Source organism: Somniosus microcephalus, chromosome 25 (genome assembly GCF_052327205.1).
Source record: "Somniosus microcephalus isolate GS21.2 chromosome 25, FLI_Smic_1.0, whole genome shotgun sequence".
Classification (NCBI taxonomy): Eukaryota; Metazoa; Chordata; class Chondrichthyes; order Squaliformes; family Somniosidae; genus Somniosus; species Somniosus microcephalus.
Genome location: NC_141011.1, coordinates 47,395,637 through 47,413,364, shown reverse-complemented (window position 1 = coordinate 47,413,364; position 17,728 = coordinate 47,395,637). Strand labels below are relative to the sequence as shown.

General features: G+C 47.1%; 1 protein-coding gene across 2 annotated transcripts in view; it reads right to left on the bottom strand.

Annotated features, from left to right (window-relative positions):
* Positions 1-431: 431 nt before the first annotated feature.
* Positions 432-17,728, bottom strand: part of noc2l (NOC2-like nucleolar associated transcriptional repressor) — a 221,235-nt gene continuing 203,938 nt past the window's right edge. For both annotated transcript variants that reach the window (XM_085967329.1, XM_085967330.1), the window contains 2 exons: positions 9,141-9,239; positions 432-1,238 (listed from right to left, as the gene is read on the bottom strand). In XM_085967329.1, the coding sequence (XP_085823455.1) occupies positions 1,111-1,238; positions 9,141-9,239 (227 nt within the window). In that variant the 3' untranslated portion in view covers positions 432-1,110. The remainder of the gene's footprint in view (positions 1,239-9,140; positions 9,240-17,728) is intronic.

The window sequence follows — 17,728 nt, the reverse complement described above, 5'->3', positions numbered from 1 at the left end:
AGCCGCGCAGCCAGCTCACCGGGCTTATGAAATGGGAAAAATATTGAATGGGCTCCGCGGCCCCTTAAAAATTCAAGGGAACATTGTCCCCCACCACCCGCCCCCCCCCCGTATCCCACCCAAGGAGCCACTCTTCATGCAGGAGCCAAGACTGCGAGTGTCGGCAGGTTTTTTGACCGGGGAAGGTCTGATAACGAAGTGTTCTTGTCCTCACCGAACATCTCCACCAGGCCATTTTCAGCTGGGGTTACTTGGCAACAAGGAGCTGGAATCCGGGCTGATTCTCCTCATTCGAAGGGGTGCTAAACCCAACTGTAGCACCAACTCCCCTGACTGAGGTCAACTCATTCGGCCTCATTTCAACCGCGTGAGCTACACGGTCTCCATTCCCAAACCGTGCTGAAGTGATGACACAAATTCCTTGAAAGCGATATAGTCTCGCCACCGATTTATTTTGTTCATATAAAATAACTCAGAGCTGTTGACAAATAACAGAGTAAGTAAAGCATTGACTTTAAGTACAAAGGTCAGCATGGACACGCAGCACAATATTGAAACAGAATTGCAGACGAGAGGCTGAAAATTGTGGATCAGGGCTAGCTGAGCAGATTTTACCCGATGGGAACGAAGTGCCAGACTCTCGTCGTGAGGGACCTTCCTATGGATCAACATGAACTGTCCCTGATCCAGCAGAAACCGTCTGGAATTCTTAATCACAATTCCAGTGGCTAAAGAAAGACTTGGGCAATTTCTGTCACTGGGCTGCTTTTAACTTAACTATTGTAAAGAATCAATCGGTTACATGTTGATTTTAGTTCTGTGTGTGCATAAAACTGAGGAAGCACATGGTCGAAGATGACGATATAGGCAGGGGATCACTAAAGGTTTTGCCTGTTAATGATTTTTCTTGGGATTCTCCCCTTAGAAGGCATTCTGGAAAAATTGATTCCTTGTAGGGCCACACCGCGATCTTTGCACGGGTATAATTTGTACGTTTTGAGGCCTGGGCAGTTCGGAAAAATCCAAGCAATAGACGCCAACAATATGTTGGGAGAGTAACACCAAGTGCAGAACTCTCTTTGCAGCCAGGATTCAGATACACCTATTCCATTAGTCTTCATCAGAGAACTCCAAATCTTCAACAACATCTTCATCTCCTTCGGCAAGTGCCTTCAAGTCAGCTTGTGACAACTTCTTCAGAGCTGCGCTATTGGATTTCGGAGAAGCTCCATCTTCATCTGTTCAGAATTCAATATAAAAATAGATCATTAGAAAAGTAATAGGATTACTTGGACCGATCAAACTTTATAGAACTTAGACATAAGCTCCATAGATCACACAGACTACACTAAGGAAGATGAAAATGTTATTGTATACTTTATAAACTGCCTTAATTTTACTAGATAAAAGCTTTGCCAAAAAATTCTATTCAATATCTTCGCCCTCAAACTTCAATACAGGAATCCATCTTGAGGATTATAACATAAAACACCAAGCAGTCACTCCACGACTGTACCAGGCGCGCAGATACCAATTTTTACTTTTCCTTTCCAATTTTTCGCCCCAGCTCATCACCACAAAGTTCAGGTCCGCAGACTTCCCAACCTTTATATACGATCCTAGGTCACGTTTGGCCGGGTTACTCAATTGTGGAGGTCATCACATCCGAGCCGGATTCTGTCTTTGTCCCATCGTCCACACAGCCAGATTCCCCAGCAGTGGATTACTGGATAGAGATCAGGAGCAGGAAACTTGGCTGATTTCTCGCTCCCTTTGAGGGGAGTGGGGCGCTGGGGACAATTATATTGCCCAACACTTGCCCCAGTAGAAATCAGTCAACTCAGCAGTGACTGGGAATCGATGGCCTGCATGCCTCAGTGCTACGACGCAATACATTTACCCACTGGGCTATCTAGGAGCTACTGATACTGCTTTTTTGTGTGTCCTATGCCACTATCTACCGCTAACATACTTGCCTCACCATTTAACTATGTGACTCTATGAAGTTTCACTATACTGTAGTATTTAATTTTATTTTTATTTGTTCACGGGCTGTGGGTGTCGCTGGCAAGGCCAGCATTTATTGCCCATCCCTAATTGCCCTTGAGAAGGTGGTGGTGAGCTGCCTTCTTGAACCGCTGCAGTCCGTGTGGTGAAGGTGCTCCCGCAGAGCCGTTATACTTCTCTGTAGCGGTTTGGTACAACTGAGTGTCTTGCTGGGCCATTTCAGGGGCAGTTAAGAGTCAACCACATTGCTGTGGGTCTGGAGTCACATATTGGCCAGACCGGGTAAGGACAGCAGATTTCCTTCCGTAAAGGACATTAGTGAACCAGATGGGTTTTTACAATAATCCGGTAGTTTCATGGTCACCGTTAGTGATACTAGCTTTTTATTCCAGATTTATTCAATTAACTGAATTTAAATTCCCCAGTTGCCGTGGTGGGATTTGAACTCAGGATTATTAGTCCACTAACATTACCACTGCGCTACTGTACCCAATTGGAACATAAGCAATAGGAGCAGGAGTAGGCCATTCGGCCCCTCGAGCCTGCTCTGCCATTCAATAAGATCATGGCTGATCTTTTAACTCATCTCCACTTTCCTGCACTATCCCCATATCCCTTGATTCCCTTAATATTAAAAAATCTATCGATCTCTGTCTTGAATATACTCAATGACTGCGCCTCTACTATTGCATTACTATTGAACATTCACTGGCACATATTTGATGGACCAGATAGGTCACAACATTTAATTGGCGAGTCGTCAGCACCATTACTGAATCTGATCCTCCATGCACTTAATGAATCAGCCGAGTTAATTACTCATGAAGCACAATGTTAAATAGCGACAGGAAAAAATGGAACTAAATTGACCAGAATACTCCCAGATACATTTTGTCAGTATGGGTCAAGTAACAGCTATATGACACCTTTCAAGTGACATACTATCAATAAGACATCACCGCTGAAATATAACTGTTGGCAAAGTGGGTGGCAGAACAGTTAGTTAGCCCCATCAATTATATACCCGCTAAAGGAATCTGGGCATATTTAAAAGAAAGTTTCAAAGCATTCACTATAATTGATTAGGTCTATAATTGAGCTCTTTCTTCAGTGCCAATTGTGGAACATTTTTCATGGATTAATTTAGGATAAAGCTCTTTAATGACTTTACCATATTTCTCCTATAAACTATTATTTTTATTGATGTTTTGCTTAAAACTAGATTTCCTTTTAAAGTGGACTGCCACAGAGCTGGGCTCCCAATTTCGAGGCACTGGTTTTGTTCTGGGCTTGGCCCTCAAGTGAGCCGTCACGTCACCTCGTTCAATGCTTTCAACCGGCTCGGCTGCCTCACGGACCGCTGGACAGCCAGAGTGAATAGTCCGCCCCAGCACGGGGCACGCTGAGAAAAATATTAAAGACTGAAGCAACACCGGTCAATGTGTCCTGAAGGGGCACCTACCCCATGTCATGGCTTAAGTGGGCTCAGTAAGTCTGCTGGGTTATTTATATTGCCTCGTGCACACCCAAAGCCACTTCCCACCCATGACGGAGGAACAGTGTAACTACTGTAAAATGCAATTGTGAAAGTAGTTTTCACAGAATTCCAGAATTAGTTATCGTGCTTATAGTTTTAGAAACATAGAAGATAGGAGCAGGAGTAGGCCATTCGGCCCCTCGAGCCTGCTCCGCCATTCAATGCGATCATGGCTGATCATCCAAATTCAGTACCCTGTCCCTGCTTTCTCCCCATACCCTTTGATCACTTTAGCCTTAAGAAATATATCTAACTCCTTCTTGAATATATTTAATGAATTGGCCTCTACTGCCTTCTGTGGTAGAGAATTCCACAGGTTCACCACTCTCTGGGTGAAGAAATTCCTCCTCATCTCTGTCCTAAATGGCTTACCCCTTATCCTTAGACTGTGACCCCTGGTTCTGGACTCCCCGACCATCGGGAACATCCTTCCTGCATCTAGTCTGTCCAGTCCTGTCAGAATTTTATAAGTTTTAATGAGATCCCCTCTCATTCTTCTAAACTCCAGCGAGTACAAGCCCAATTTTTTTTTAATGATCGCCATTCTCTACTCAAGTAAAGTGACACGTTCCAATCTTACTGTATCCAGGGGTGCGTGAGGTGGGCGGGAAGGGGGAAGTGGGTGGGTCCTCTCTAGCCTTCACAGAATGGAAAAATCAGCCCAGTGAGTGACAAAATCACTTGTGGGGCTCCACTGTGCGGTGACCCATCTTGCCAAAGATTGACCCGGACTGTCGATCGTAGAGCCAAGACGACCTGCAGATTGCTTGGCCTCCATTGGCTGATCAAATGGTTTTGAGCCAAAAGGTTACTTTTTTTGAATTCGCTATCAACTTCCAAACGGACTGTGGGACTGAGGTAGAGGGAAATAGCCAAATGGCATTTGAAGCTTATTTAATTTTAAGGAAAAAGGATCAAAAAAGAGGCTAGATTTGATAGGAAAGAGTAAAAGTAGTTTGAAGAGAAATGGGAAAGCGAGTGAATGAGAAAATAGGGTGAGGAGAAGATTTTACAAAATTATTTGAACTGGTACATCTCTCATGGCATTGCTCACAGGCAATCCAGGAATGGGCTATGGAACAACAACAACTTGCATTTATATAGCGCCTTTAACGTAGTAAAATGTCTCAAGGCGCTTCACAGTAGCGTTATCAAACACAATTTGAGCAAAGCAATCATTAAAAAAAAAACTATAAGCACGATCATTAATTCTGGAATTCTGTGAAAACTACTTTCACAATTACATTTTACAGTAGTTACACTGCCCCTCCGTCATGGATGGGAAGTGGCTTTGGGAATGGGGGAGGGGGCCAGCGAAAAGAGCCATCAAAAGGAGAATGGAGTGGCAGTCCAGGGAACTGAAGCGTGCCAGGTGAGATGGGATCTGGAATAGCTTGGACCAGAGACTGAGAGGAGGCTGTGAACTGACAAATGACAGTGGCCAAGGCTGGGTCTAGGTGGCAGAGTTTCTGGTATGGAGTGGACAAAGGTTTCCAGAGTTGAAATTAGGACTGGAAGGACTGGGGTAGAGTCCAAGGAAAGTGGCAGGGTTGGTGGTTAGGCCCAACCCACCCAGCCTCCATTGCTTGGACCCTTTGTCAGGTCTCAAAGGACTCGTCAACAGTCTTAACGGTTTATATATATATATATATACACACACACAAGCTCTCACCATTACAGAAATGCACAGCAGTTACTACAAACTCCCCAGATAAGAATCTGATTAACTGACACCTCTTACTAAAGATAGTCTTTAAGCTGCATCCAAACAGGAAGCAGCAAACCTGACAAAGTTCACCGCCACTTCTTAACCCCAAAAATGAATCCCTCAAGCATTCAGGGGAAGGGGCCCAAACTTACGTGCATCAGGCAATTAACATTTTGGCAGAAATTATCATTTTGGTCTCTTTTTGGGGGGGGGGGGGGGGGGGGCGGGGAGAGGAAGAAGAGGGAGAAAAAGGCTGCACTGTGTAAATGAGGGCTCGTTAAGATATTGGGGGAAAAATTCAGTTGTTTGCGCCTTAAGAGGGCTCCAATTGGGGCACAAAGCCATAAGCGTCCGGGCGCAGCGATGTTTGCGCCGCTCGCGAACTTAACTAGACATTTTGCGGCGGTGCTAAACACTACCGCCATGATCTCCTGCGTCGTCAGTCGAGTGTGCAACGCCCCGGACCAGATATTGAGTGGCGCCCCCTCGCTTACTGCCTGCCGCTAGCAACGACAGGTTGAGGGGAGCGTTTTGCTGTCAGAAAGGGACTGGGGGAGCGCTATTTAAAGGCGACCGCTTCCTGCCTTTTTTTGTCGGTGACATTTTTGCACCACGCAGTCTGAGAGAGAGAGAGAGAGACTTCTGGAGAGATTCAACGCTGTGTGAAGGAGTTTTGAGTACTGAGCAGCACTTTGCAGGTTCATTTTGATTTGCCCTTCCTTGCTTCGCCAGCGCTCTGAGGTAGCGCCTCGCTCCTCGGCGTTTGCGCCTTAAGACAGGTGTGAAGCGCCTAATTTAGTGCTCCAATCACCTCCAGGGGCGATAAAAGCCAAGTTTGCTGTCGGAGGCGATAATTAGCGCCAGGCGCTAAACTTTGCGCGCGGCCGATAACGGCGCCCCAAACGGGGCGATACTGAATTTTTCCCCCTTGGACTCTTTTGGCGGGGGACGGGGGTGGGGGAGAGGTTGAGAGGGCAGTAGCTGCTCTGTGTGTGTGTCTGTGTATGAGCTAGCACAGCAGGATGCAGCTGCACCGAGGACAAGACTCACACTAATTCAATCCTGGTTACACATCAATTTTTTAAAGAACAACAATTTTTTTTGAAGCTGTCCAAAATGTATTGTTCTTGGCGGGTGGTCATGTTGCCGATGAAGTTACTAGCTACTACAGAAAACTCTCTTTTTACCGGCACCTAAATAACCGGAAATCTCTCTTAACCGGCAAAATTCAGGAGTAGGTTCAGGTAAGTTTACTTCATATTAGTGGCCGTGTAACCGGGGTTCCTGCACCTGTGGCCGTGTAACCGGGGTTCCTGCACCTGTGGCCGTGTAACCGGGGTTCCTGCACCTGTTGCCATAGAAGATAGGTGCAGGAGTAGGCCATTCGGCCCCTCGAGCCTGCTCCGCCATTTAATGAGATCATGGCTGATCATCCAAACTCAGTACCCTGTCCCTGCTTTCTCCCCATATCCCTTGATCCCTTTAGCCTTAAGAATTATATCTAACTCCTTCTTGAATATATTTAATGAATTGGCCTCAACTGCCTTCTGTGGTAGAGAATTCCACAGGTTCACCACTCTCTGGGTGAAGAAATTCCTCCTCATCTCAGTCCTAAATGGCTTACCCCTTATCCTTAGACTGTGACCCCTGGTTCTGGACTCCCCGCCATTGGGAACATCCTTCTTGCATCTAGTCTGTCTAGTCCTGTTAGAATTTTATAAGTTTCAATGAGATCCCCTCTCATTCTTCTAAACTCCAGCAAGTATAAGCCCAATCGACCCAATCTCTCTTCATACATTGAAAGTTGTAACACCACAATATCTATTTTCTCCCACTAGAGGTGAAACCCATTGGTGGCTCCATCTAGTAAAGGGAAATCCACTGTGTATTTTAAATACTTCTCATTTATTTGCAACAGGGCCGCCTGGATCTGTGGCCATGTACGGGGCTCTCGTACCTTTTAACTATACCTCTCTGTAATCTGGACTTTTTGATCAACCGGCAACCACGCCGGTCCCGTCGGTGCCGGATAAAAAAGAGTTTCCTGTACTAGTCCTGTGCGAACAAATACGATGTGCTTTCCCAAACTGATCAAATACAGGATCCACAAAGAATCCAGATAGCGTTAGGAGCTTGCAGTAGTGGCATTCATCGTCCGCCCCCTGCCACTCCACTAAAAGTATCCTCGTTTCATTTCAAACTTACATCCACAGGGTCGGAAGAGATTATTATGGTTTAACCGGCCAGCCACAAAGTTTGAAAAGTACCATACCCTACTCGCTTTCTCTCATACGCCTCAACGCTTTCTCTGCCAAATATTTCTCCTGGTTACACAGGCATTGCATCGAAGACTATTTTCTCTCTTGTAATAAAGACTGAATCCCAATAAATGTGATAGGAGACGATAATACAGACCCCTTGCATAAGAACATAAGAAATAGGAGCTGGAGTCGGCCATTTGGCCCCTCGAGCCTGCTTCGCCATTCAATAAGATCAGGGTTGATCTTCTACCTCAACTCCACTTTCCTGCACTATCCCCATATCCCTTAATTCCCTTAATATCCAAAAATCTATCGATCTCTGTCTTGAATATACTCAACGACTGAGGCTCCACAGCCCTCTGGGATAGAGAATTCCAAAGATTCACCGCGCTCTGAGCGAAGAAATTTCTCCTCATCTCAGTCCTAAATGGCCGACCCCTTATTCTGAGACTGTGACCCCTGGTTCTAGACTCCCCAGCCAGAGGAAACATCCTCCCTCCATCTACCCTGTCAAGTCTTGCAAGAATTTTGTATGTTTCAATGAGATCACCTCTCATTCTTCTAAACTCTAGAGAATATAGGCCTAGTCTCCTCAATCTCTCCTCATAGGACAATCCCCCCATCCCAGGAACCAGTCTGGTGAACCTTCGTTGCACTCCCTCTATGGCAAGTATATCCATTACTCCCAGGGATGTATTACATTACTGGAAAGTACAAACGTCAGATCCAAAGGTGGAAAAGCCCCACCTCCCTCACCCCACCCCACTTCCCCCCCCCACCTCACCTCCCCCGCCCCACTCCCCCACCCTCCCCTCCCTCCCCCCCACACTCACCTCACCTCCCCCACCCCACTCCCCCACCCTCCCCCCCACACTCACCTCCCCCCCACACTCACCTCCCTGCACCCCCCCACCCTCACCTCCCCGCCCCCCCTCACCTCCCCGCCTCTCCCCCACCCTCCCCTCCCCTCCACCCCCCCACACCCTCACCTCCCCGCCCCTCTCCCCCACCCTCCCCTCCCCTCCACCCCCACCCCTCCCCGCCCCTCTCCCCCACCCTCCCCTCCCCTCCACCCCCACCCCCTCACCTCCCCGCCCCTCTTCCCCACCCTCCCCTCCCCCCCCCCACACTCACCTCCCCGCCCCACTCCCCCACCCTTCCCGCCCCACTCCCCCACCCTTCCCTCCCCTCTCCCCCACCCTTCCCTCCCCTCCCCTCCACCCCCCCCACACTCACCTCCCCACTCTTCCCTCCCCGCTCCCCCACCCCGCCCCACTCCCCCCCTCCGCCCCCCCTTCCCTCCCCCACCCTCCGCCCCCCCTCTGCCACCCTCCGCCCCCCCTCCCCTCCGCCCCCCCCTCCCCCACCCTCCGCCCCCCCCTCCCCCACCACTCCCCCCTCACCATCCACACTCCCCTCCCTGCCCCACTCCCCTCCCCCACCCTCCTCCTCCACCCTCCCCCCCTGCCCCACTCCCCTCCCCCCAACACTCCCCTCCCCCCCCACACTCCCCACCTCCCCTCCCCACTCACCTCCCTGCCCCACTCCCCGACCCTCCCCTCCCCCCCTTGGAAATTATCAATTGCACATGTCTGAAACTTTTAAAAACATTTTCAGTATAACGCACCGTCTGATTCATCTTCAAAAGATAACTTGTCATCTTCATCGTCACTGCTCATGTCAGACAGATCCTCCAGGAAGTCTTTATTACCCTTCTTAGATTCCCCTGCAACGGCAGAGAAACAGAAATCAGGAAATAAAAGCAAGAGATAACAGTTGATGTCAAAATTAAGAGAGCCAAGTACTCTGCAGTGCCTACTTGGGCTCTGTTCAATCAAGTATGCTACTAGCAAGCCTTGCAATCAACGTCATTCCATTTTGCTGTAATCAGTGTTGACCGGGAGTTGTGAAGAAATAACACCATCTCGGCACAGACAGGTCTACTCAATCTAGGTGCTGGGTTTTGTATCCGCTGTTGGCAGAGTCGATTCTGGGGTTTGACGTGCAGTATTCCCTGTAAGTTGTGCTTTGTTCTGTGCGGCCTGTTTCTTTTAATGCGCGGTCCCTTTAAATTTCTGCACATGCGCGGTATTTACAATGGAAAAGGCCGGTGACCGTCTGCGCGGGACCTTGCAGATTGCGGCGCGGCCGCACAGCTTAGAGGGAAGATTGTTGACATGTACAAACCTGCCCGAGGCTGACCGGTTTACAACTATGATGCGACCATGTTAATCTATCAAGTCACTCTGCCAACAAAAAACCGTTTTTCTAAAACTTATTCCCACCTCCAAAAAAACAGGGTTGGGACAGAGAGATGTGAAAAAGGTTAGCAAAAGTAGAATGGGTGTTTCAGTGGGGGGTAGATGTTGACCTTTCACCTCTGAAAATTGGCTTCCAATCCAGCCCAGACGGACAGGATGAACATCTCTTGTGTCTGGCTGTATAGGTCCAACGGATGCGAGCCAGGCCAGTTCCAAGCAGGCATAGCTCTACGGCATACAAATGCCTTAATTCGCAGACACAGCCTGATGACTGGTGTGGGGAACGGAGGTAAAAAAACCACATTAATGCAGTACGCCTGATGTACATTGTTGAGGCAGAGCGGAGGGACCTTGGTTTTAAGTTTGCCTGTGCTATTCTTGACCCGGGTGTGCTTAAGGCTGGTGCCTGCAAACCATGGCCTGCTTTGCCTCCAACTGGAAACTGTTTGGTAGCTTTAGGGTCTCAAGCAAATATTGTTGAATCAACCCCAATGCAGAGAATATACAATCCTTGAAGTCAAATCCGTCTTTAGTTCAAGATTTCTGGCAACTCAGTAGTCATGGGGCTTCCTCTGATAAACCGTCCCTTTCAAGAAAAGTGACGCAAGGTAGGATTGGCAATGCAATGGTCGCCGTGTCAACACATCAAACTCTTAGTGCAATGAAAAGGCAGAACACATACTGGAAAGTAGGCTGGAGATACACAGTAAATGGTTATATGGTAGCTGTGTCGCCTGTTTGAGACCAAATATCCACAGCATTTTATTAATGCCCAGCCGAGTCTTCCCTCTCGTCTCCCTCCCCCCAGCCCATCTTAATTCAACAACAACAACTTGCAGTTATATAGCACCTTTAACATAGCCATCTGGGAGACGCTACAGATGCATTCGCACCCGTACGACCAGATTTAGGAACAGCTTCTTTCCCAGGGCTGTCATCCTACTGAACTCCACAAATAAACTCTAAAGCCTGCACATCTGCCAATGCACTTTATTATGGTTATGTCTATGTTAATGTATTACAAGCCAAATGTATGTTGAATGTTTAATTGTCTTAATCTAAATGTACACTCTCGGGAGCCGCAAGCCTACATTTCGTTGTACTGCACTTGTGCACTAACAATGACAATAAAAGTTGATTTGATTTGATAATAAAACGTCCCAAGACGCTTGACGGGAACGTTATCAGACAAAATTTGACACCAAGCCACACGAGGAGAGATTAGGACAGGTGACTAAAGGATCAGTACCTGAATTTTCAGGAGTGGATCGCCTAGAGTTGTTCCATTCAATTCTATATACCACTCCTATACAGTGAAATTGCTGTTTTAAGCTTTAAAATGAATGGATTGACACCTCCATTGGAATTTGGGACAAAGGAATGCAAAGCAGAGGGGGCCAGATTTTTCAACAATAAGGGAGTGATGGGGAGCGGGCAGGGAAATGGAACTGAGCCCAAGATCAGATCAGCCATGATCTCATTAAATGGCGGAGCAGACTCGAGGGGCCAAATGGCCGAGCCCTGCTCCTATTTCTTATGTTCTTAAGTCATGCTTCAAGTTCAGCTCAGGCACAACCAATGAACCAGTGCCACAGCAGCTCCGGCAGGTATAGGATGTGGCTGGGTCGGAGCTTAGTATTAGCAGCGTGGCGATTATTGAAGCTGAACGCCCTGGTCACACTGTGATCAAATTATTAAACAGCAGGCTTTCTAATATCCACTGCAGCTTAAAAAAAAAATCAGAGTTACTGAAACAAAATATTTTGAAGATTTTCAGGAAGCAGTTATTCTTCCCCCCCTTCTCGGTTTTTACATTCATACAGAAAATCAATTTGACCAACACCCTGGAGGAAACCAGTGAATGATCTCAAATCAATTTGGAACTGGTGCTAATGTATAAAAAGCATTTTGTCTGTACCTATTATTATATATTAACTGCGCTGATCACTGAAATACTCTGCACAAAAGCTGCAAATATATATTTTTCTCAGTTCCCCCCCCCTCCCACTCTTTGACATGAGGGCTGCTAACATTATCCGTTCCCATTTCAGATTCCCAGCGTTGGTATCGAGTGGTCCTGGGCCATGAATAGCAAGGTTAAAAAATATATATACTCCTGCCACTCTGCTCCTCTTGTTCTTTGTTACGGGATTATCTGTTCTTTGTGTTAAGGTATTATTTCCTCTCCCCCCCGCCAAATCCCCAACCAGATTTCTCTTGCACACTACTGCCTACAAATCCAGATGACATATAAAGAAAGACTTGCATTTATATAGCGCCTTTCACAACCACCAGATGCCCAAAAGCGCTTTACAGCCAATGAAGTACTTTTTTGATGTGTAGTCACTGTTGTAATGTAGGAAATGCAGCAGCCAATTTACGCACAGCAAGCTCCCACAAACAGCAATGTGATAAAGACCAGATAATCTGTGTTTTTGTGATGTTGATTGAGGGATAACTATTGGTCAGGACACCGGGGATAACTCCCCTGCTCTTCTTCGAAATAGTGCCGTGGAGTCTTTTACGTCCACCTGAGAGAGCAGACGGGGCCTCGGGTTAACGTCGCATCCGAAAGACGGCACCTCCGACAGTGCCGCACTCCCTCAGTACTAGATCTTGTGCTCGAGTTTCTGGAGTGGGACTTGAACCCACGCCGTTATGGCTCAGAGGCGAGAGTGCTGCCAACTGAGCCATGGCTGACACCTTATAACCCCAGCTCGAGTGGGGGGGGGGGGGGGGGGGGGCAGGGAGTCCATCCTAATTTGCATCCAGAGGCACGTACAGGAAATCTTGGGTGAACTTAAACATAAAAGTTAGGGAAGAGCAGAATCTGGTAAGTGATCAGCTTCAGGCTTATTGCTCGAAGCTAGAATGATCAACACTGATGGGGCATCGCAGCTTTGAAGCATTGCCAACTGTTTGCGAGGGCAAACTGGCATGTTGAACAGCTATTCAGTGAAGCTGCAATGAAGTGGGTGTGCAGCGATAACCTTTTAGCATGCTAATGTGGCTACAATTGTATTTCTATGCTATTGCTGCAAGAATTCTTGCTGGAGCCTGTGGCACCAGTGAAGGTAGCTGCTGCAGAGAGGCTCGAGCAAGGGAAAGAGAGCGGGGCAAAGGAATTTAAACTTTAGTCCTACTATTTCAGACTAGTCAAACTGCAGATCAGGTTTCTTAAACCCTTAAGAATGTTGCACAAGTTTGGAAAATGAAAGGAAGACTTGCATTTCTATAGCGCCATCACAACCTCGGGACGTCTCAAAGTGGTTTACAGTCAATGACGTACTCTTGAATTTGTGCACAGCAAAGTCCCACAAACAGCAATGAGATAAATGACCAGATCATCTGTTTTTTTTTAGTGTTGTTGGTTTGATGGATAAATATTGGCCAGGACACCGGGGAGAACTTCCCCTGCCCTTCTTCGAAATAGTGCCATGGGATCTTTTACGTCCACCTGAGAGCAGACGGGGCCTCGGTTTAACATCCCATCCGAAAGACAGCACCTCCGACAGTGCAGCACTCCCTCAGCACTGCACTGGAGTGTCAGTCTAGAGTTTGTGCACAAGTCCCTGGAGTGGGACTTGAACCCACAACCTTTTGACTCAGAGGCGAGTGTCCTACCAACTGAGCCACGGCTAACACCTGCTGCATGTGGCGCGGTTAAAAGTGATCAATTCACGGTAATCAAATTTTCACCCATATTCTCCTCTCCTCAGACACAAAATAAAAAGATACACTTTCGTTATAAATAAGACAGCCCTGATTACACCAGTAATTTTGCGGTAATGACACAGGATAAGTTGCAAGTACGTAACCGGACTCCATTTATATAGAAAGCCTAGGATGGACAAATAGAAAAAGGACACAGGATACTTTTATCATGTAAATATCAAATTCTCCCGATCAACCAATCCACCGAAACAGGGTGAGAAATCCAGGGGCAAACCACAGTAATCATATCTCCTGCTGTTGTTACCAAAAGCCACATCGCTAGGTTTGTTCAGTGTAATTTAATTAAAACTAAAGACATTAAACCTCTTCTAATTGCAATCCCCAGGGCAAACTGAGGTTTCAAATCTGAAGAGCTCGATTTAACTTACAAGGTGAAAATCGGATTATGATGCAATTTAACTCCTTCCAGGCTCCTTGATGCAAAGTGGAGCTGGTTAGACCAAGAACTTAAATATACCAATATGTGCAATAAAACCCGGAGTGATGGTCACGAATATATATATATATTTTTCTCCAATCACTATTCTTTTCCGTCTGATGGGGGTCTTTGTTAATTCTAATGCGTCACAGACTTTACATCTCCGATAAATGCAAAATTCCACCCATGCTATTTAAAAAATATATACATTTTTGGCTGGTTTTAAAAGTTTAGGAGAAATTTTTCTACGCAGGCGGTCGTTGGGAATTGCAATCATCTGCCAGAAACAGCAGAATCTACAATAGCTTTTGAAAGGGAGATGGATCAATATTTGGCAAAAAAAAATTGAGAGAATTGGAATGGGGCCAAGTCAATAACGGAGAGAGCCTAGCACAGGCAAGATGGGCCAAATAGCCTCCTGTCCTTAACTTACTGAAAAGAAAAAGGCTTGGATTAAAGGGAGTTGGACGGGTACTGGAGGATGAGGAACTTGCAGGGTTACGGACAAAAAGCGGGGGTGTGGGACTAAGCACGGCTGCTCTTTGAAAGGGCCGGCACAGGCACGGCGGGCCGAATGGCCTCCTTCTGTGCTGTAAGTTTCTATGAATCTAACTGATGTGCTACTGCTTGAAGATGTAGCACAAGAAACAGGATTCAAAGAGGAAACCAATGTTTGATTAAAGCTTGAATAGTTTTGGAAGTTAATGCCATTACGATTTTGCTCACCTGTGAGCAGTAACACCCCCACCAATCCGCCGACAGAGTGGGGCCAATAAAATGCAAATCTTGAAGCAGAGAAATCCTTGGCCCACGTAATGCATGGCTTGATTATCTTGCTATGGGAGGGGGCAGTTGCTGGACTCCGATACAGGCAGACAGAAAACTGGAGGACACGAGCAAGCAGTAGGGTTTAGTCAACGTGCAGATTCTGGAGAACTTTTTACATTAACTCCAACCTCCAGCCGCACATTAGCGTGGGCATGTGACTCTGTGACACCAGCAAGCTGTTCCACAGCAACTGAATTAAGTCAAGTGGTGACATGAATCTTGTCATTCCTGTGGAAATGACTTATGAAATAATACTTGGCGGCCTGCTGGTGGCGCTGTCCAGGGAGAGTATAAATACTCGGGCATGGGCCCAGCTTGCGCAGGACATTCTTTAACAGGAACTAGTGAAGGACACAACTAGATCTCCATGTTGAAAAACAGTTGATTAAAGCCTTGTTTAATACTTAGACCAAGTGCCTAGTAGTTTTCTTACGTCAAGTGGTACATCGAATTACACAGTATCTACATCACAGAAACAGGCCATTCGGCCCAACTGGTCTGTGCCAGTGTTAATGCTCCACACGAGCCTCCTCCCACCCTACTTCATCTAACTAGGGGGGTCACAGTCTCAGGATAAGGGGTCAGCCATTTAGGACTGAGATGAGGAGAAATTTCTCCACTCAAGAGGGTTGCGAAGCTTCTACCCCAGAGGGCTGTGGAGGCTCAGTCGTTGAGTATATTCAAGACAGGGATCGATAAGATTTTTGGATACTAAGGGAATTAAGGGATATGGAGATAGTGTGAGAGGTGGAGTTGAGGTAGAAGATCAGCCATGATCTTACTGAATGGTGGCGCAGGCTCGAAGGGCCAAATGGCCGACTCCTGCTCCAAATTCTTACGTTCTAACTATCAGCATATCCTTCTATTCCTTTCTCCATCATGTGTTAATCTAGCTTCCCCTTAAATACATCTATGCTGTTCGCCTCAACTATGTTGTTTTTATCACATGGGATTCTGGGACTCGTCTTTCTCTCTCCAGTTTATAATTGTGATGTTTGCATGTCTGTTTTTTCCACGAAACCTACAAACTGGTGGCTTTGACACCGTTTGCAGAACATTACACACAATGTACAGCACGGAAACAGGCCATTCGGCCCAACTGGTCCGTGCCGGTCTTTATGCCCCACACGAGCCTCCTCCCACCTTACTTCACCTCACAAATTAGAATTGTGTGACCGTAACAGGCCACTGATGAAAGACGACTTTCCCCGGTGAGAAGCCATTTTGGTTTTGTAGTGACAGACACTGCAGGGCGTAATTCAGTTGCAAAAAGAAGTCAAGAGTTGCGAGATTACGTCCACGCCATTGCAATGGGCGCAGTATACCCACATTTCCACCGGGCCGCCAGGGAACTTCCCAAATCTTCAATTTAAATATCCTTGACATTAATATTTGTGTGTGCTGACAGCAAACTGCCTCGGGAAACAGCGCAGAACTCTACATCCGTGTGATTGCACTCTTTTACTTCGGAGATAGCCTTACAGGAACCGACGATGTAATCTGGGTCGTCATAGAAACATAGAAGATAGGAGCAGGAGTAGGCCATTCGGCCCCTCGAGCCTGCTCCGCCATTCAATGAGATCATGGCTGATCATCCAAATTCAGTACCCTGTCCCTGCCTTCTCCCCATATCCCTTGATCCCTTTAGCCTTAAGAAATATATCTAACTCCTTCTTGAATATATTTAATGAATTGGCCTCAACTGCCTTCTGTGGTAGAGAATTCCACAGGTTCACCACTCTCTGGGTGAAGAAATTCCTCCTCATCTCAGTCCTAAATGGCTTACCCCTTATCCTTAGACTGTGACCCCTGGTTCTGGACTCCCCCGCCATCGGGAACATCCTTCCTGCATCTAGTCTGTCTAGTCCTGTTAGAATTTTATAAGTTTCAATGAGATCCCCTCGCATTCTTCTAAACTCTAGCGAATATAAGCCCAATCGACCCAATCTCTCCTCATACGTCATTCCTGCCATCCCAGGTATCAGTCTGGTAAATCTTCGCTGCACTCCCTCCATGGCAAGAACATCCTTCCTCAGAGAAGGTGACCAAAACTGCACACAATACTCAAGGTGTGGTCCCACCAAGGCCCTGTACAACTGCAGCAAGACATCCTTGCTCCTGTACTCGAATCCTCTCGCTACAAAGGCCAACATACCATTTGCCTTCTTAACCGCCTGCTGCACCTGCATGCTTACCTTCAGCGACTGGTGCACCCAGGTCTCGTTGCACTTCCCCTTCTCCCAATCTATTGCCATTCAGATAATAATCTGCCTTCCTGTTTTTGCCACCAAAGTGGATAACCTCGCATTTATCCACATTATACTGCATCTGCCATACATCTGCCCAATCACCCAACCTGTCCAAATCATACTGGAGTTTCTCGGCATCCTCCTCACAGCACACACGCCCAGCCAGCTTTGTGTCGTCTGCAAACTTGGAGATATTACATCGAGTTCCCTCGTCTAGATCATTAATAGACCTGACGCGGGTAGTTGACGTGCTTTTAAAGGCAACGTAACCTTGTCATGACTGGGGGGGGGGGGGGGGGGCGGGGAGAGACGGGGGGACTAGAGGAAGCAATGTGCCTCCCCATCAGAGGTCGCTGCCTTCGCCTCTCTCAGGGTGGGCCTGTTGTTCAGACTTGATGATCGACAGCCGGTTTATCCATGTTTGCAGTTAAGTTAACAGATTAACAGTCACTGAGGTCATCTGGAAATGCGGGTAATTGAAACGTCAACTTTAACATACGCGCGCCGCGGACACCCAGTGCGCACGTGTGCAGTACGCGTGCTGCCATCACTCGGCCTGCACACGTACAGTGCACCTCAGTCCTGCCTCCCCTCAATGTCCCCCGACAAGTCGGTGTCTGTGGGCACTCTGGTCACAGGGTTCCTTTCATTCTACAAAACGATTGCAGTAAAAAAAAGTGCCATGCTTGTTCCAAATTTTGTTTGTAAACCTTTTAAAATATGA